The sequence below is a fragment of the Arachis ipaensis genome, chromosome B9 (assembly GCF_059453495.1).
Source record: "Arachis ipaensis isolate K30076 ecotype BB chromosome B9, ASM5945349v1, whole genome shotgun sequence".
In the NCBI taxonomy this organism is placed as follows: Eukaryota; Viridiplantae; Streptophyta; class Magnoliopsida; order Fabales; family Fabaceae; genus Arachis; species Arachis ipaensis.
Genome location: NC_142444.1, coordinates 138,628,176 through 138,648,501, shown reverse-complemented (window position 1 = coordinate 138,648,501; position 20,326 = coordinate 138,628,176). Strand labels below are relative to the sequence as shown.

General features: G+C 35.5%; 2 protein-coding genes across 2 annotated transcripts; both read left to right on the top strand.

The window, feature by feature from the left end:
- The first annotated feature begins 2,870 nt into the window (after window positions 1–2,870).
- On the top strand, window positions 2,871–3,932 carry LOC148546521 (uncharacterized). The gene has a single exon (XM_088499240.1). The coding sequence runs from the start codon at window positions 2,871–2,873 to the stop codon at window positions 3,930–3,932; it is 1,062 nt and encodes a 353-aa protein (XP_088355366.1).
- Window positions 3,933–4,310: 378 nt separating this feature from the next.
- LOC107616030 (uncharacterized) lies at window positions 4,311–6,134 on the top strand. Its single transcript, XM_016318034.1, has 3 exons — window positions 4,311–4,577; window positions 4,671–5,597; window positions 5,718–6,134. The coding sequence occupies exons 1-3, from the start codon at window positions 4,311–4,313 to the stop codon at window positions 6,132–6,134; spliced, it is 1,611 nt and encodes a 536-aa protein (XP_016173520.1).
- Window positions 6,135–20,326: the final 14,192 nt, after the last annotated feature.

The following is a 20,326-nucleotide window of genomic DNA, read 5'->3' as shown; positions in this document are numbered from 1 at the left end:
ATCTCATCTCTTATTAATATTATTAAATACATTAATAGATTTTAAAAATACATTAATCTCATGCCAATAATATATTTACTTTTTAAACATTCAGATACTCATAATAATAGTAAAATTGGTCCAAATCCAAGTAATAGATAAAATGGTAATAATATCAGTGAATATAAATTATCATTTTTTAAAAGCTTTAATTCATACTTAGTAAACTTTCAATTATTTCTAATATACCATCTTTTATATATATATATATATATATATATATATATATATATATATATATATATATATATATATATATATATAATACAGTGTATTATGATCGTTAATTGTTCACTTAAAAAAGTTACACTATTAATTTAATATTTGAATTTTTTTATTATGAATGTACTCTAAATTTTTATTATGTATTTATAATTTTGTTAAAAATTATTCTTAAAATAAATATTAATCTTATTTTTAAATTTTTTTTGTCTAGACAATATTAAATCATTTATATTAAAAGATTTACGCAATTTAAAAAATATTATTTATATGTTAAAAATCTATTTTTAGATATTCAAGTATTAGAATTGGTCCAAATAATATACTGAATGATGATAACATTGGTTAGTTGTGTATATATATTTCATTAGTTTGTTAATTTTATCTTTTGAATTTTTTTTATTATGATACTATTTTAATGTACTCTAATTTTTTATTTTATTGTGTATTTATAATTTTAAAAATAATCATTCTTAGAAAAAATATTAATTTTATCTCATAATTTTTTTAGCTCTGACAATCTTAAATAATTTATATTAAAATATTTAGATAACTCTAAAATTATTATACTACAACAAAAGAACAATATATAAAGAAAATATGGGAGTTTGATGTTCAATTCTTTTTTTCTATTAAGTGAGTTCTGCATGATAGTTGTTGTTTAAAATATTTATTTAAAAATATTGATAATTTTTTATTTAATTTATACGGTAAATAATAATATTTTATGTAATTTTATTTTATTTAATATCTAATAAATTTATATTCAGATTTTTTTTATTCTTTTCGAATTGAAACAGTACTATTACATGATTGACAACTTTAATTTTTATTATAATAACTTTTTTTTTACTATTTCTTTATTTTTGTCCTAATAACTATTATTTTATTCTAATAATAATTGTTCCATACAGAGAAGTTCATCCTGAATTGAAAATAGAAGAAAATTTGAAAAAAAAAAGGATGAAAAAAAAGGTGAAACAAATTAAAAGCTAAATTAATAGAGTAAAGAATTGAAAAAGAAGTTACACATAATTTTTTTTATAACAGTTACTAAAATAGAGATGAAAATGAGATAGAAAAGATGAGTTGTTGTTTTGGAAGTGGTTTCTTTATGTAATCTAACTGACGAATGCACGGGAAAAGTTCTATAATGAAAGATAATATTAAAACTTAAATTTGGACACTAAAATTTTGAAGTAAGTTATGCTCTGTAAACTATGTGCAATCACTCTCCGTAATAAAATATTTATTTATTTATTTTTTAAAATTTAATTTTTTTAATTCTAAAAGTATTGGTATTTTTTATTTAATTTATAGTGTTAATAATATTTTATTTTATTTTATTTAATACCTAATAAATTTAAATTCGATTTTTTTTTCACAAGGTTGAATTAAAATAGTGCTATTGTATGATTGACAATTTTAATTTTTGTCATAATAACTGTTTTCTCCTACTATAATGTTACAGGTTAAATATTTTTTAATTTAATTTATACTGTAAATAGTAATATTTTATTTCATTGGTTACCTGATAAATTAAGAGAGATATAAGAGTTTGGTGTCCAATTATTTTTTTTATTTTACTCCTATCACTGTAACCCAAAACAACCGACGCAGTTATCATTATTTCTACCATCATAAGAGCAGTCCAAAATAACCCATATGTAGAGCAGTTTATTCGTAGAGTTATTATTATTTCTACAATATCATATATGTTGTTTCGTACTCTTTTATTATATTATTATCGTTATTTATTTTTTATTTTTATTATCACTGTTTTCTTATTTTTTTCCTATTTATATTGACATGGACGTTTATTATAAAAATAAAATTTTTAAAACCAATAAAAAGTAAAGGTATATTTTAGTTGGGATGTATTATTATTTAATACTAAAGTAATATATAAAATACTATTAAGATATATTGTGATACATATATACAATAAATTATGAAAAGAAGGATTCTAACCGTTATAGAGTATATGAAAGGATGATCAATTCATTGTATCAATGAGACCAATAAACAATAAATTAAGTATTACTATATTAACGACCCTGACAATTGTATTGATGATACGTATTTTTATGGGATAAGTATGATTTTGGTCCCTAAAGTAGGGGCCAAAAATTTATTTCGTCCCTCGGCTTTTTTTCGTAACAAAAAGGTCCCTTAGGTTCCAGTTTGTTTTAAAAACGTCCTTTGCCCCCAAAAATAAATTTTTAATACGAAAATGCCCTTGTTGGTTGGTATTACTTCCCGCGAGATCAAATTTCCTTTCCTAAGCAACGCTTCGACTGAGAATAGGAGTAGAGAGTGAAACGTTTGTGTGAAACGATTATGCGAAACCCTTGGAAGGCCTTCCTGCGACGTCCGGCGTTGGTAGCTTGAGAGAGGTTGCCGGAAAACTTCGTGGTTTGTTAACTTGGCTTCGTTCCAACAAAAATCCCTCGGCAAGGTAAGCATTATGTGAATGTAATTTCTCGTTTCTTAATGTGGAATGTGCGAAGGTGTGTGGAAGGGTAGGGTTTGAACTGATTGTAGTTGTTGTTGTTCATAGTTTGTTGAGTAACTCCCTGTGTTGGTTAATAGGGTTTTTCGGGAAGGAGATGGCGCTGTTCAACATGCGGGTTCACCATGGTGGGTTATTTGGATATGATAATGGTGTGCTGAGGTACTTGAAGGGTCAATCTACAGTTGTGGAGGACATTGACGGCGATCGGTGGAGTGTGTTTGAGGCATACGAGGAACTGAGACACCTTGGATACCTGAAATCCAACATTTCAGCGTTACGGTACATAGACCCAACTGAGGATGATTATGAGCGTCATTTGAGGCTATTGGTAGGTGACACAGAGGCAATTGAAATGTGTACCATAGCAGGGAGGAGAGGCTATGTTGATCTGTTTGTGGTGCATGAGGTTGAGGATGCCGAGGGATTTCCGGAGGTGGGTTTTCTGGACGTGGGGGGACAAACGGTTGGTGGCCAGAATGAGAAACCCTTAGGTGGTGGTATGGATTTAGTGTTGTTCGAAGGCAATGTAGATAACAGTGATGGAGCTAGGGTTGCAGATCAACAAGAGTGTGATAATAAGGATGGTGGAGTGGAATTAGGCCAAGAGGGAGATGAGGAGGATGGTGATGATGCTAGCAGTGGCGAAGACAGTGATGACCCAACATACTTGCCATCTGATGAAGAGGAAAACAGTGTGGAAGACATCCACTTCACTGACAGTGATGATGTGTACGACTATGAAAGTGGATTTGGTGAAGATAATGCTGTGCCGAAGGACTGCAATGTGGAGAAGGGCAAAAAAGTTGTTACAAGTGATTTGGATGATGAGGATGCATTTGACAGTGATGAATTGGAGCAGGATCATGTAATTGCAGGAGTAGGGATGGGTGATGATGATGGGGAGGATCATGCTGAGGAGGGGGGGCAGAGGTTTCCAGTGCATAAGACACAAAAGGAAATGGGAAAGTACCAATGGAAGGTTGGCACATTGTATGAATCTCGGCAGGAGTTCAAAGACACAGTGGCGGCCTATGCAGTCAACACAGCTAGAAACATTAAATTCAGCAAGTGCGACTTGGTGAGGGTCCGAGCTGTTTGTCAGAAAGGCTGCCCATTTTGGTTATATGCACACAGGGTGGGTGAGGAGTCCACTTGACAACTAAGAAGCATGAATCTCCAACATACCTGCATGCAGACACACCGGGTTGGGATTATGCACAGCAAATGGTTGGGTACCCAGTTTAAGAAGAAAGTTGAATCCAACCCAAAGATCAAGGTGAAGGAGCTAGTTGCAAAGGCTCACAAAAAATGGAACTTGACTGTTACCAAGGCAATGGCAGCTAAGACAAAACAGGAAGCTTTGAGTCAGATACAGGGGGCCTTTAGGGAGCAGTACAAGTGAATAAACGACTACTGCCATGAACTCCTAAGAACAAACCCAGGTTCCACAGTGATTCTCAAGGTTATTAGATCACCAGATTTTGCTCAAGAGAGACAGAATGCAGAACTGATGAACTATTGTGTCTTCCAAAGAATGTATGTATGCTTTGAGGCTTGCAAGAAAGGTTTTCAACACTGCAGAAGGTTCATTGGGCTGGACGGTTGCTTCTTGAAAACGCCCCAAGGTGGACAACTGTTGACTGCAGTCGGAAGAGACCCAAATGACCAGATTTTTCCCTTAGCGTATACGGTTGTGGAGGCGGAGACTAAGGACTCTTGGGTCTGGTTTCTGCGTCACCTGTCCGATGACTTAGGCCCACACAATGTTGCAAAGTGCATGTTTATGTCTGATCAGCAAAAGGTAACTCACAATATATCAGCCTTTCACAAGTTGTCCTTGAATTTATTTTAATAAATGAAGTAACAATTTGAAATCTTACCTAACTGTAAACAGGGCTTATTGCCGGCGTTTGAGGAGGTCATTCCAGGTGTGGATAACAGGTTCTGTGTCAGGTATCTCTACAGCAACTTTAGGAAGAAGTTTCCTGGTTTAGAGCTAAAGAACAAGATGTGGAGGTGTGCTAAAGCAAGTCATTGGCAGATCTGGGAGAAGGAAATGAAAACTTTGCGACTTCTGAATGAGGGAGCATTTAGACATCTGAATGGCATTCCACCAAGGTTCTGGTCAAGATCCAGGTTTACCTTCCTATCTAAATGTGACAGTCTTGTTAATAACATGAGTGAGAGTTTCAATTCTGTGTTAGTAGAAGCAAGAGAGAATCCAATTGTGAGCATGTTAGAGGATATTAGGATTTACATGATGACTAGATGGGCTGCAAATAGGGAAAGGGTTCTTAATTATCCAGGAAACATTATTCCAATGATTTGTAAGAAATTAGAGAAACGGGCAAGCTTAGCTAGGGACTGGAGGCCTTACTGGTCATCTGCTAGCCAATACAAGGTCATGAGTGGTCTAGATAAGTATGTTGTGGATCTGGCAGCTGGTGAATGTTCTTGCAGGAATTGGCAACTTAGTGGGATTCTTTGTCCTCATGCCATCAGCTGCATCACCTTCAAGGGCCTTAATTTGGAGTCATATGTGGATGAATGCTACAAGAAGGAGGCTTACATCAGGTGCTACGAGGCGGTGATACACCCTGTAAACGGCCCGGAGCTATGGGAGAGGACTCAATATGATGATGTCATCCCACCTCCTTACAGGAGGCCAAGCCACAGACCGGTGAAGAAGAGGAAAAGAGGGGCTGCAGATGAAGACATTAGAAGCCAGAATCATATGTCACGGAGGGGAGAAGTCCAAAGATGCTCCAAATGTGGTGGAGTTGGACACAAGAAAAGCGGCTGCAGCCTTCCTAAGAAGAGGGTAAGAGGGTTTGTGATATGCTATTCTAGGGTTCAACTAGCATCATGATTTCCAACTATATAAGTTTACTACTATATGATATGTGTGTTACTTTCTATATGATTTACATAACTATTGTAGGCCCAAAGTTCAACCAACAGACCTAAGAAGAATGCAGCTAAGCTGGCACCTGGTCAGACAGCTTGGGGAGGGAGAAAGAGGACTACTACACCATCACCATCTATTCTGCCAGCATCTCATACCAGGAAAAACCCCACAAGGCCCAAGAAACGTGAAGCCCGGCCCACCACAGAAGCACCTCAGCCCAAGAAGGCTTCCACCAAGCCCAAGAAAGCTTCCACTCAGCCCAACATCCTAGCCCAGCCCAAGAACAAGGCTGCATCTTCTGCAACCTCCACCAGCAACAAACAGCCTCCTAGCCAGCCATCTGTGAGGAAGAAGCCCTTTTCTGTCATTCAATGCAGTGCATCTCATCTACCCATGCAGAAGCTGAGGTTGATGGCCAAGTTACCCCCATCTCAGTGGGGAAATCTTTAGGATTAGAGTGTGAAATTTTCTGTGACTCTTGTGTTAATGTTTTGCAAGAAGTGTTTTTAATTTTGGTATTGGATATTTACATTAAGAACTTTACCTTAGTTACATTGGTTTGAGTACTGTATTTTGGTATTATGTGCCTGAGGACACTTGCAGTGTTGCTTCTCTGTTTTTTGGTACTAGGCATGTGGAGCCAAAGACAAAATATTTGTGTATGTTTTAACTAGTCATCAAATGAAATATTGCATTACTAATTACTGAATTTCCAGATCTTCTATTGAATGCTTTTATGCTTTGCTCATAAACTACTTTTACATTACAAAATAAAACAGGTCCACTATCAAAGAAGGTGACAATTTGGGCAACATTACACAACACTTTTCTTCATTAGTTCAAACACTTTTAAAGTTGCTACAAACCTAAACCACTGTAACATCAGAGAATACCCTCAAACTCTACCCACACAACACAGTAAACCTCATAACATTCCCTACCAAATCATCTATAACCTAAGTGCATTCCATTCGGCTGCTTCAAGTTGTAATGATTCTGCAGGAATAAGAACAGAAACCCCACCCACCCAGCAAAACATAGAGCAGCCACAACCCAAAGCTTCGTCTCCAACTCCTTCAATCTTGCCTTTAATTTCGTTATCTTTCTCCTATTTCTTGCAAATTCAACCTCTTCCTAAACAGCTCCAAGTTCCAGATCTGCCCATCTGAAGAAATCACACCCATCCTGAACCTAGTGCAAGCCACAGAAACATATGAAGAAATCTCAAATTCTCAGACCCACAATAGCAAAATAGGAAGAACACTTTACCTCATAGTATACACAACCCCAAAATCTTCGTCCAGGGTTATCCTTCGTCGATGAAGTTCGCAAAACCGGCCTCTCACCATGGCCACAGAGCAACTCCTTTGCATTTGAACAAAAACGTGAGGCTCTTGAGCTCTGGGAAGCCATGGACGCCACAGACTCCTAAACCTTAGCCGTCGACCTTCAGCAGCAACTCTCGTCATTATTCCTCCCTCCCCTGCACCTCATTTTCATTCACTTTCTTGATTTAATCCTTCTATTATTATTTATTTATATTAATTAACGTTTCCCATATCCGTTAAAAAACGGTCGTAACGAAATCCAACAACCACAGGGGTAAAATCGTCAGAGGGACGATTTTAAAACAAACCGGAACCTAAGGGACCTTTTTGTTGCGAAAAAAAGACGAGGGACGAAATAAATTTTTGGCCCTTACTTTAGGGACCAAAATCATACTTATCCCTATTTTTATTTTAATATTAATAATCAAACGTAATATTAAATCAGGTTCGTCCACTCAAAATTTATTCTATTGATGGGGAGACACAGTTAAAGCAAACAAAACTTAAGAAGATGATAAAAAGAAAAATATTGGATCAAAAGAATAAAAGGTAATGAAATAAATTTTTATTATATAATAATAATACCGTCTATTTAGACGTATATACTAATTATGTTAAAAATTTAACTTTTTTTTTAGCCATAAACTTAGAAGAACACAGCTAGCTCATTTTGATGACAAACAATATTATTATAGGTGACTGTTATTAAATATAAATTCCTAATAAATCAAATGTAATGTCATTTACTTTACATTTTGTCATACATAACTAAGATTAATGTCATTTTTTTTGTCTTTTCAAAAAATTCAGTGTAAAACAAGATATCTCAATTCTACAGGTTTTAATTGAATTAATTGAATTCCTTCCTATTATAAGGAATCAATTTAATTGAATAATCTTAAATTATTTATATAATTATTTTTATGATAAAAAAAATGTGACAGATTTTCCAGACTCAAGAAATTATTAATACGGAGATGTATGATGAATTACAAATTTTTTTTCAGATACACAATTTTTATATTCTCCTATTTTGTTTATTAATTATTCTTATAATTTGATATTCAAAAACAAACAAGACAGACATTCTCATTTCTTTTGTTTTTCCACTATTTATAGGAAAATAAAGCCTCTTCAGATTCAAATTCATATTTTGGCCTACCACTTCAAAAAAATAAAGACAAATATAAATTTCCATGACATTTAAGTAAAATTATCTTTTGTAAATAACTAACATGTATTTTAATTTATATATACTCTTTTTGATTCGGGATAATATTATTATCATTATTTTTTTTAACTATATTTTTTCTGATAGTATATATACCTTTTTATTGTGTGCTTTTATAATTTAACATTTTAAAAGTTTTTTATAATAATTTTAAAGTAAAAAAATATGATACAAATAAGATCACGTCAATATTAAAATAATAACAAAAATATTTATCTAATAAATTTAAAGAATGAATAATATATTAACAAAAAAAATTAATTTCTTAAAAAAAATAAAAAAGCGGCTGAACACGTGCTAGTGGAAATAAAAGCAATTAAAAGAAGCTATAATGAATTTAAACGAAAGCGGATAAATGAGCATACGTAAATGAAAGCAATAGACTAAATTAAAAGCAATGAATTAAGGTAAATAACTGACGGTAATTAAATGAAAGCTTTTAAATAACAAGAATTAAAGGGAAGCAATTAAATTATTGGAATTAAAGGAATTAACTGACTCAAATTAAAGGAAGTTATTAAATGACTTGAATTAAAAGAAAACAATTAAACGACGGAAAGAGTAAATTGAATAAAGAAGTTAAGGTTTGGAGATGTGAGTTCCTCAGGGATTAATGATTGACAAATCATAAATAATTGAATTTTAATTTTATAGTGATTTAATTTTTTTTGACTTAATCAATTGCCAATTCCTTAATCAATTGTTCATGATAAGAGGTGAAGCATAATTTTTTATTATAAATCACACAATTTTCAAGATTTAGAGTATGTTGATTTAATGTCACTTATTAAATCCAAATCTAAAATTATAAGAATTATGAAAAAGAGATTTTCAAGCATAACTCGTCTTATTACTCTTCCAAGTTAATTATGGAATTCAAGTGAATTCAAACTACTTCTCAATAGATTTGAATCCTTGTGTTGAAGAACAAAAACTCTCTTTTAGAATAACAATGCATAGATTTAGAAGAAGAGATGCATCCATTAGAATTTCACAGAGCTCCTCTCCTCAACGGGGAGAATTAATGACCCATTATAGAGCAAAACTCAAATTCAAAAAGAAGAAGAAAGTATATGAAGCAGAGCCAGCGCCCCCTCCGGAGCCCCCTAACAAAGTATTTTCTATGGGCTTTTATACTACTAACCTAATTAACTAAAATACAAATTCACTTTCACCTCAAATTACATTCAAATCCTCTCTTTTCTTTGTCATGCCTTGGTTGTGATTTTCCTTTGTATGTTGGACTTTGATTAATATCTCGGGCTTGCATTATGAAGGAGTATTGGCATGAAATTCAAGTGAGGCATGTTCTCACGTGCTTGAGGAAAATGCATTGGGTGTGAGTGAGAAGTCTATGACATTCCTACGTCTTCAGTGCAACCAAAATATCACAGTCTCTGGAATTTGGTCCAGCGTGGCTCTACAGTGAGTGTGAAGTGTGTGATGTCCCTAGGAGCAACACTAAATAAGCTTCAATTATGTGATGTGAGTGTGAAGTGAGTGACGTTGGCAGCGCTAGCCATGCCTTCAAGCTACATGTCTCAAATTTGAGTTGGTGTGAAGGACATTGAGAGTGCCAGGGACGTCCTTGAGCACGTCTCTTCTCTTTTTGTATGCATGTTGCACTAACGTGCTCCTGAAGTGTGTGGCGTGGGAGCTTCTGGGACGCCTCAAGCAAGCATGATGCAAGGAGCTGGCATCCTTTAAAGAGGCGTGAGTAACGTCGTTGGAAGTAAGGACACCATCGAGCACGTCCCTGGGAGTGTGCTTCATTTGGGCATTTGGAGTGCTATTTTCTTCTTTTTCTTGGTGTGCAAAATGCTAGCTTTTGGCTTCTTGAAAGGTTCTTCACTTAGGCGTTTTGAACTCCACATCTAGTCGTGCCAAACTCCAGCCCTTGAAGTCTCTTTGGAGGTGCTAGACTTAGTGGCATTTGGGACACCATTGTAGGCATTTTGGGCGCTGCCTCAGGCATGTCAAACTCCATTCTTCTTGCTCCCTGGAAGGTTGAATTTTTGGGCATTTTGAACTCCACATCTAAGCGTGCAAAATTCCAACTTGGAAGCTCCCCTAGGACTTGCTTGTGTGGTCCCTTTGTTTATGCCTTTTGCTCTTTTCTTGTTTTTGCCAAGGCTTCTTTGATTGTCCATCTCCTTCTTTGTTATTGCTTAAACTCTTTCAACAACTCCCTAAACATATCAAAGCAGAAAGTAACTCCAAGACACATTAATTAAAGCAGAAAAAAATCTTGATTAAAATGAAGAAATCACTAACTTTGCTTAAAGAAGAAAATTCCAAGAAACATTGATTAAAAGCATGAGAATCTTAACAAAAACAAGAGATTACTAGCTTTATTCAAATAAATAATGACTAAAAATAACTAAAGATGCTCATGCATCACAACACCAAACTTAAGATCTTGCTTGTCCTCAAGCAAGAAGAGAATTATGCACAAAGGATTTTCTTAATTGGAATGGGTTGAAGACTTGCTTGTGATATCTCAGTGAGTGAAGTGATCAAGTGACAGTGGGGCGAACTCCGAATTGTATGCTCATGTAAGGATTCCAGTGGTTATTGGTCCTTACATTTGGAAGTCTTAGAACTTAAAAGATTTTATTCGGATGATATTATTAAAGTTTCTCTTTATAGATTGTTACCTTGAAGATAACATGATTTTGAAGAACACAGTTTGCGAATAAGGGCAACTCTAGTCACAGCGAGCACATAAGATTCAAGGATTACGTGATTATACCAAAACAAGCTCAAGCTAATCCTGGAAGAATCAAGATTCATGCGCGTAAGGGGTAAAATTGAAAAGATGATCAAGTTATTTAAGAAGAGCTCCAGATAGAGTTTCAATACAGGTTTTAAAAAGAAAGATTAAATCGAGTCGTAAAGATTTGTTGGTACACTCCTTCTCGCAATAAGTCTCCTGCCGTTCTCTTTCTTCTTCACTAGCATAACCGGCGCTTCTCACAAGGAAACACTTAGTTGGACGATTCTCTCTTCCAGTACTCTCTTCAACTCGATCCTAAGTTCTACCGATTATAATGGTGTCTTCGCTTGTGGTGCAATCAAAGCTTCCGGCACTAAGTCTATCACGGACTCACTTTCTCTTTAAGATGAAAATTCTGGTACAACTTCAAGAATTGTCTCGGAAACTCTCTCGTATAGGGATCTGGTCTCACCTCATCTCTTAAACAATTAGCAACTAAAGGTCAAATTCGCTCTACATTACCCATCAGCTTCTTTAAGCTTCGCAAGCTCTAACGGTATTACTACATACGGCGCAATATAGGTTCAGCCTTAAGTTTTGACATGTTAATACTATTTCATAATTTCCATTTTTTACTATGCATGAACGCAGCATTTCAATGTTATATATGGCATTTAGGATTTAATTACCAATTTCACAGTTACCTCCACCTTGTTGGGACCGTCTAGCATCCTAAGTCTCTTTATGTGGACAGTTCCAGGACATATGCCCAGGACGACCGCACTTATAACATAGGCGTGAACCAAAACGACACGGCCTATTCGGGTGACAGTTTTCGTATAAGAACCGAGCTTAATTACCTGTTTAATTAAGTAATTATATTGCCCAAATTAAGTTTCGAAAATTTGGAGTGAGAATTTGAGGATTTAAATATGATTTTTGGACTCAGTAGGTCTTTCTGAGTCAGAAAAGGTATTTTCTGTGAAAAATCGTAAAAAATTATAAACCGACAGTTGAATCGGTTGAATCGGTTCAAGTCTATCCGATACTACACAAGAAAGTGAAAACAGTCCAAAACCCTTAGAAAAATGTTAGAAATAGAAAATCGGGCGTTAACTTTAAAGGTTTGGCCCGAAGTTGGGCCAAATGGGCTAAAAACGCTAACGGATTGGACCGGGCCCGAGTTGGGCCCAAGCCCAGTATATATAAAGGTTCATTTAATGAACCCATTCAGCACAACCCACACTCAAACACACACACCCTAGCTAGGATGGAGAAGAAGAGAGACTCCATTGCCACTATTCACCATCTTCTTCTCAAGCTCATATCTTGAGCTATAGAGCTCCGATCGCCGCACCGTTTGTGGCTACGCGTTCCTTGTGGAGAGCTCTACAAAACCCATCTAATAAAGTAGAAAGGTAACTACGAAATCTTCTCAGTTCTTCTCTCCAAAATTTCGAATCCTAGGGTTTTTGATTAAGTGAGATTTTGTGATTTTGGGTGTTTAGATTCACTCTAACTCTTGCTTAGCCTTGGATTTTGGCTACCAAAACTGTTGGACAAGGTAAGAGGCATTGAACTCTTGTAAAATTTTATTTATGATGAGCCCTATATTGATTTGTGATGATTTATGTATATATATAGCTTGATCATTATGAGTTTCGAGCTTGTTGGTGCTTGTTGGAGTTACATTGGTGGTTTGATTGTGGTTGGACACCTAGCTTGTGCTCAAATTTGGGTTAAGGACATATTGAAAATCGGTCAAGGTATGGTTTCGGTTTCCTCTATGTAGTATATAATATTCATGGACACTTAGGCTAGTGACCCATAGGATAGGTTTAAATTTAAATGGTTGATTGAGTTGTTGAATGATGATGTATGATAATCTATGATGGGTTGATGAATTTGAGTAATTATGATGATTGATGATAATATGATGATGATGAATAATTATGTAGATTGAAAAGTGAATGGTAATGATATATGTGATGTTGAGATTGATGAAATGGTAATGTGGTTGGAAAATGTGAATGAAGATTGATTATAATGTGATACATTTGATGTTGAGGTTGAGAAAGATGAAATGTAAAGGAAAAAGTAGTAAGAATGGTACAATATGTGATAAAGGGTAGATTTTGATGAGAAATGGAGTTTGGAATGGTTTTATTTGGTTTTAGTTGGTTTGAGTTGTGAAAATTGGAAAATTGGTAAATTGTGAACCTTTGGTAGAAAGAGAATTTTGGTGAAATTTGTCTGATCATAAATTATGCCTCAGTTTTCAAAATTTGTTGAAATTTATTTAGAATTAAAATTCATTGAAAACTCTTCAAATCGATATAAAGTTTGTAAAATTTGGATTTTTGTAGAGGGAGTTATAATCATTCAAAGTTTGGTGTTGAAAATCTGAAATTCTGTAAAGTTGCAGAATTTTGTGATTTCCGGTATGTGCGCACACACAGCCTTGTGCGCATGCACAACCCTGCGAAAATTTAAACCTGTGCGCACGCACAGACCTGTGCATACGCACACGCAGCGGAAGGCTTCCTGTTTGCAGCACTAGCATAGCTTGTGCGCGCACAAACCCAATGAGGATTTACAACCTGTGCATACGCACAGCCCTGTGCGCACGCACACGTTGGGAAGGTCAGTCTGTTGAGGGCGCTAGCACAGCTTGTGTGAGCAAATAGACTTGTGAACTTTTGTACCTGTGCGTACGCACACTTTTTAAAACTTCTCCTGGGCGTGCGCACGCACACCCCTGTGCGTACGCACACGCCCTGTTTCTCAAATTTTTACTTTGATTTCAACTATTCCACCTTCCCAACAAGATTGTAAGCTTCTGTAACACCATTTCAAGACTCTTGGGCCTGGTTTTGGGCATTTAAAACATGGAAAAGAACCTAAGGGTTTTAGTTGATATTATTTTGAAAAGTTAGAAAATGGAGGCTTAGCTTTCTGGTGCACTGAGGATGGTTTGATGGCGTGTGAAGGTAGATTGGTATGTGAAATGAGAAATGATGAACTGTTGAATTCGGAACTAAAATGTGAATTGACAGTGGTTGAGATGAGTCGAGGACTCTGAATGAGATGATGGATCCATGCTGTACTGAAAATATTTTCTGAAAACCACTGAAGTACTGATTTATTCTGAGATTATGAGACGTTATGCGCCCGGCAGAGACGGTGGTTAATCCCGCCTGTCGAGGTAGCGGCAGCGGCATAAGGACAGTGGTTAATCCTCATTGAGATGTGAGGTCTAAGGCAAGAGTATCCATCCCTTCGGATCAATAAAGCATTTAGGCGCAAAATCTTGGACGGTGTTTCGAGCACCATATCTCGGGGGTTCCATTGATGATTCCGCAGGGTGACATCTCCATAGAGGTTTGTCGGGTTGGCAGTTGAACCGACAATGTGATATCACAGCCAATAGGACATGCATTCATCATGTGCATTTTCTATCTGTTTGTTTGCTTTTCCGACTTGTAATTGTATGCCTAATTGAATAACATGCCTATTTGCTTACTTGAATTACTTGCCTTATATGCTTCTACTTGTGTTTTACTTGCATTGTAATTAATTGTGATTTCTATTGGGATTGAGGAGGTTCAAAAGGCGGTGGCGATGGGATCGCATGGAGGATAGGTTAGTGAAGGCTGTGGGACAGCGGTATTTGGTTAGAATAGAAATCTCCTAAGATAGAGTACCCTGTTTATTTATGTTAAGATTTATATGATTATGATTTATTGTTTTAGTATGCCTAAGATGAATCTTGTGATGGATATGAAGTCTAGGATTGCCTTTGGCGTCCTGAGGTCTTATATCCTACATCACTGGGCACTGTTACCATACTGAGAACCTCCAGTTCTTATACCATATTTCTGTTGTGTTTTACAGATGCAGGTCGCAACCCACCTCAGTGAGTTTCTTGGATGGTGACAGAAGCAGAGGATCCTGTTACTCTTGGAGACTTTTTGATATATTTTGTTATACATCTCTCACTTTTGTATTTTGGTTTTGCCTAGAGGCTTGTATTGAGAGAGAAAAACTTGTATAAGCTGATTTTATTGTCTGGTATCTGTATAATTTGTATATAGCTAGCCGGCTTAAACTCCGTGAGCCGTGGCTAGATTATTATGATCTTATACTCTTATCTTTTGTTATACTATATCTATATCTTGTGCTTTAAGTTAAAAGCTTCGTTTATATGTTTTGCGCTTTCAAATCGTGTTTTTGAGCTATATCCTTCATCGGGCTTCTAGATTATATTATTCTTTCTATATATTATATGTATGAGCTTAGAACTGTCGTAACCATTCATTAACCTTCATTTTACGATGCGAGGTAAGGTTTAGGGTAATTAGGGTGTTACATTTCGCATCTCTGACAATTCAAATCATCTGAAACAGCCGCTGACTGTTTTTCTTTCCTCTTGAATTCTTGTCCCCTTGGTATGATGTTCTAATTATGTTCCCTTCGGTGAACTTCCCGGATATCATTCTTTTCCACAATAGCCTTCTTTAAATATTCTTTTGTGACCCTGCTTTTGTTCACCAAGTCTGAAAAAATTTTGATCTCCATCGGGCCTACTGAACTCAAAATATCACTCTGAAGTCCTCCTTCATATTTGATACACTTCCATTTCTCAAAGTCTCCCAGAGCACCCTGACAAATCTTGCAAAATTGACATAATTCTTCAAATTTGTTTGTGTATTCGGCTACAGACATTTGACCCTGCTTCAATTGCAATAATTCAAGTTTCTTAGCTATCCTGACCGAATTGTAGAAGTACTTTTTGTAGAATTCCAACTGAAAGGCATCCCAAGGTATTGCAATGTTGTCTTGCTGCAGCAGGCGTCGTGTACCCTGCCACCACTATTGGGCTTCACCCGTTAACTGATAAGTTGCAAACTCAACATGTTGATTTTCAGGGACTTGTTATGCTTGTAATGCCGTTCCATCACTTGAAACTAGTTATCTGCCTCTGTGGGGTTCGTCGTCCCTCTAAAGATGCGTGGATTTACCTTCAAGAAGGTCACTAAGGTCATTGACCCGTTTTCTCTGTCATCACCATTCCCATTACCGGCTTGATTCCCCAATACCGCAGCCGTAGTCTGCATAGCAGTAGCCATGTTTTCCAGAGCAGTCATGAAGTTTGTGGGATTATTCTCAGTCATCTTAGTTCTGTGTTACTAGTCCTATCTCTCCCTCGACTGCGACCGCGATCACGAATCGCCATCTGGTTCCTGTTCACACCAAACAAGTGATATCAAGGTGATTAGTCTCAATATCGCAAGTCTAATGTTTCAAAATCCCAAATGCATGCTCATGAGCATTTATGCCATATATATCAGTTAGATATCCTAAATAGCATGTATAGATACCCAGAGTATGCCCAAAAGTATAGTCAGTCCGTCCCTCAGGCTCTACAGGAACGAACTACTCTGATACCATAATGTAAACCCTACCACACAGAGCTTTACACCTAGGATGTAAAACAGAGGTGGCGAGGCGCTATGACCTCTATAATAAAATATATATACGTATAATAACTGAAGGAATGTCGTATACTATGAGCCTTGAAGAATAGGTAAAACAAATCGCAAAATTTAAAAGCGCAACTCTGATAAATAACGTAACATGCGTAAGAAGAAACTACGGTTCTTATATATATATATATATATATATATATATATATATATATATATATATATATATATATATATATATATATATATGAAAAGTAAGATTAGAGGATCAAGATACAAAATATCAAGCTTCAAACTCAGCCTGCAAAGTTAAGGCTGGCCAGAGAATAGTTACATACACATATATAATCCATAACCCAAAATACATAAAAGCAACCCTAGTTCTCCATAAACGTCTATGAGATGCAAAAGTAAAACATATATACATAGGGATAATCTATACATATATATAACAAAACAAAACAAAAGTATAATCCCAAAAAGCCCAATTCGCTGTAGAGAACTCTAGATGCCTAGTGAGGTGCCTCTCGACCTGCATCTGAAAAATAACAATATTGTATGGAATGAGAACCAGGGGGTTCTCAGCATGGTAAAGGTGCCATGCACATAAGATATAAGGTCTTGAGAATGCCAGAGGCAATCCTAGAACATCGACACTCAATTTATAAAACTTAAGGATTAAAACTGAAACCCTAAATAAGGGTGGTTTTCTAAGTATTCCTAAACTTAACCAAATACTTTAACCTAACTCTCCATCATCCTCTTTCCTCCAAAACCTCCAATACCAGTAGAATCACACAAACAAGCAAGCAGACAATAACAAACACAATTAGGATACAAGTAATGCAAGTAGCACGTATGCAAGTAAGCATATGAATGTCACATAGGCATTCCCAATTAGAGCATAAACAAGCAATTCAAACAATATGCATATGATGCATGCTTGTCCTATGGCTATTGATATCAACTATCAGTTATTTAGCCAGTCCGACATGTCCTGGTAGCTAACCGTGGACAAAACACCAAACACGGAGCAAGTGGGACAACGCCTCAACCCTTGCAACTTACCCGCATACCCGGAGCAGGTGACAACCTCACCACTGCCTCTTACCTAGGTGGTGTTATAGTTCTCAACCTGGAGCAAGCGGCGATAGAATTCCATCCTTGCATCTTACTCAGAGCTTCAAACTCCTGACCGGAGCAAGTGGATACACCACTGCATCTTACCCGGCAATCTCGCCTCTTACCCGGAGTAAGTGGATAACATCACTGCGTCTTACTCGGAGGCATATTGCAATCACATTCAATCTCATCATCATTATAATTCATTCAAATCCCTTTAATTTCACAATCTAATCCAGTTTTCATCATTTTTCCAATTCAGTCGTAATCATTTATAATCAATGCATAATCATCCTTTACAACCATGGCATCACATATACTCCAGTTCTCTACATTTTTCATACATAATTCATCAATTTCCAACCTTACTTCACCCCAAGCTACCTTCATTTTCTAACTTCATCTTGTTACTAGGCTTACTAATAAGATTTAGGGTTAAAAGAATGAAAATAGAGGTTTGGAGGGTCAAAATCGGCTTTAAAACACAAAAACTCATTTGCTGAAAATAGGGATCACGTGTACGCGTGGGCGTGCACTTTGGCCCATTTTGCGTACGCAGCCCCTTTTACGCGTACGCATGCGCCTTCAACAAAAACGCATGGTCACGTAAGGGAGATTCGCATACGCAAAAATCCCAGGTCATGCATACGCGTGGACCATGCGTACGCGTGGTCATACGTTTTATCAAAAAAAATTTTGTTAAGTCTGAAACCTGCAGAATTTTAATTTTAAATCCCAAACTTCCGACGCGCATAACTTTTTTGTTTTAAATTATTTTTCTTCTGTTCTTCAAGCGGTGTAAACTTCATGGATCCAATTTTCATATAAAATAGATTTGAAACAAATTGCGGGTCCGGAAGCCAAGTTATGGCTCGCCGAAGTTCGGCCAAAAATCAATTTTATACCAAAAATCCCTCACCTCTATTTTCATTAATAATCCACTCAAACCTCAACATTCTACATATATATAAGTCACCACAATTCAGCACCACAATATACCAATCACATTAACACAATATCACACCCTTCCATCACCCACCATTCCTCATTTTCACTAAACTACCATACATAAACTTCACAATTATCCCAACAACCATCAACATTCCATCATACATATATACATACTCATTATTACCAACTTACCACTCATTATCAAACCATCACTCATCATTTCTAATTCCATCACAATCAATAAAGACAAAAAATTTCTCAATCTATATCAACAACTATTATTAAAGATACTAAACAATTATCATACTCATACATTCGTTCTTATCCTATGGTCATCTAGCCTAAGTTTTTACAAGACATTACATATTAAATACGAGAAACCTAAACCATACCTTGGCTGATTTCCTCGTACAACCCAAGACAACCCCACAAGGCAAGCTCACAAGTTCCACTTCCAAAATCTAGCCACCAAGGGTTGTTCCAAGTTCTCCAATTCACCAACTCAAACTCCAATTTAACATAATTTCAATCTAATTCACACAATTCACTAAATTAGCACAAGGGTATACAAAATTGGACAAATCACTAGGGTTTAGAGTTTTCTTATCTTACCCATTGATGATTGGAGTATAATCTAATAATTATCCAATGTTAGATTGCACTTAAACCACCAAAATCATCAAAAGTACTCAAAACCCAACAAATTTCGTGTAGAAAAGGGGCACAGAGAATTGGGCATGAAATTGGAGAGAGACTTACCACTTTATTTGGATAGAATTGAAAAGGATTCCGAGATGAATGCATGGCCGCAAACGGCTCATCAATCGGAGCTCCGAATTGAAAGTTACGGAGGATTAAATGTTGGAGTGAATAGTGAATAAAGGGTTTGTGTTTCTTGCTCCCTCTCTCACCATGAATTGAAATGAATAATGGGGAAGGAGGCTGAATGTTCAGCTTGTATGTGGGTTGTGGTTATGGGCTTGGATCCACTTGGGTCCGATTTGATTAATTTGGCCTAATTTTGGGCCAAATTTTTTGAAATTAGTGTCAAAATTCTTATTTTAATTAGCTCTATCCAATTAAACTATAAAATTCACATTTCTAATTTTTTATTAAAAATTAATTTATTAATTAATTATTCGCTAATTTTGTGGGGTTTACATGCTATTATTTTCAGTCTCTTTAAGCTATTCAATGCAAATAAAATTGATTTTATTGTTAATTTTTGGATGTCATAAATCAAAAAAAAATTTTGATTCACTAAGTATATAATTGTTAATTTTCTTATTGGCTTGTTAAGAGATAGAGAATTTGGTAATTTGTGTTGATAGACAGGTTGAAGATGCTTTTGTTATGTGGTAACTAATGTCTTTAGAGGATTTTGTTTGATTTATAGGTTAGTACTAGTGTGTAATCATAGAAGTCATAGTAGTATTAATATTAAAATTATTGTTATGGATTGCTTATATTTTTATTCTTTGTTGTTAGTGTAATTTATTTCTTTAAAATAAGAGTATTGCAATCAAATAGTTTGTCTCTCTGCATAATTGCTATCATCTTAGATATTGAATTACACTATAGGTAAATTATTTAATATGTTATCTTTTTGAATTCTTTTAAAGAGTTAATTGTTAAGAATATTTAATAATTAATTAATTGATTAAACTTCTTTACATAATTTGTTAGATACGAATTGTTAATTTTATGATTAGTTGAGATGTTATTTTTTGAGCATTAATGATTAATTTCTAAAAATTTTCTAGAAGTAATAAATTTTTGATTGAAAAAATTACTTATCGTTAATGCAT

Coding starts and splice junctions, on each gene's coding strand:
- LOC148546521 (XM_088499240.1), top strand. CDS start 2,871: ATGGCGCTGTTCAACATGCGGGTTCACCATGGTGGGTTATTTGGATAT.
- LOC107616030 (XM_016318034.1), top strand. CDS start 4,311: ATGTATGTATGCTTTGAGGCTTGCAAGAAAGGTTTTCAACACTGCAGA. Junction 4,578..4,670: donor TTATGTCTGATCAGCAAAAG/GTAACTCACAAT, acceptor AACTGTAAACAG/GGCTTATTGCCGGCGTTTGA. Junction 5,598..5,717: donor GCAGCCTTCCTAAGAAGAGG/GTAAGAGGGTTT, acceptor TAACTATTGTAG/GCCCAAAGTTCAACCAACAG.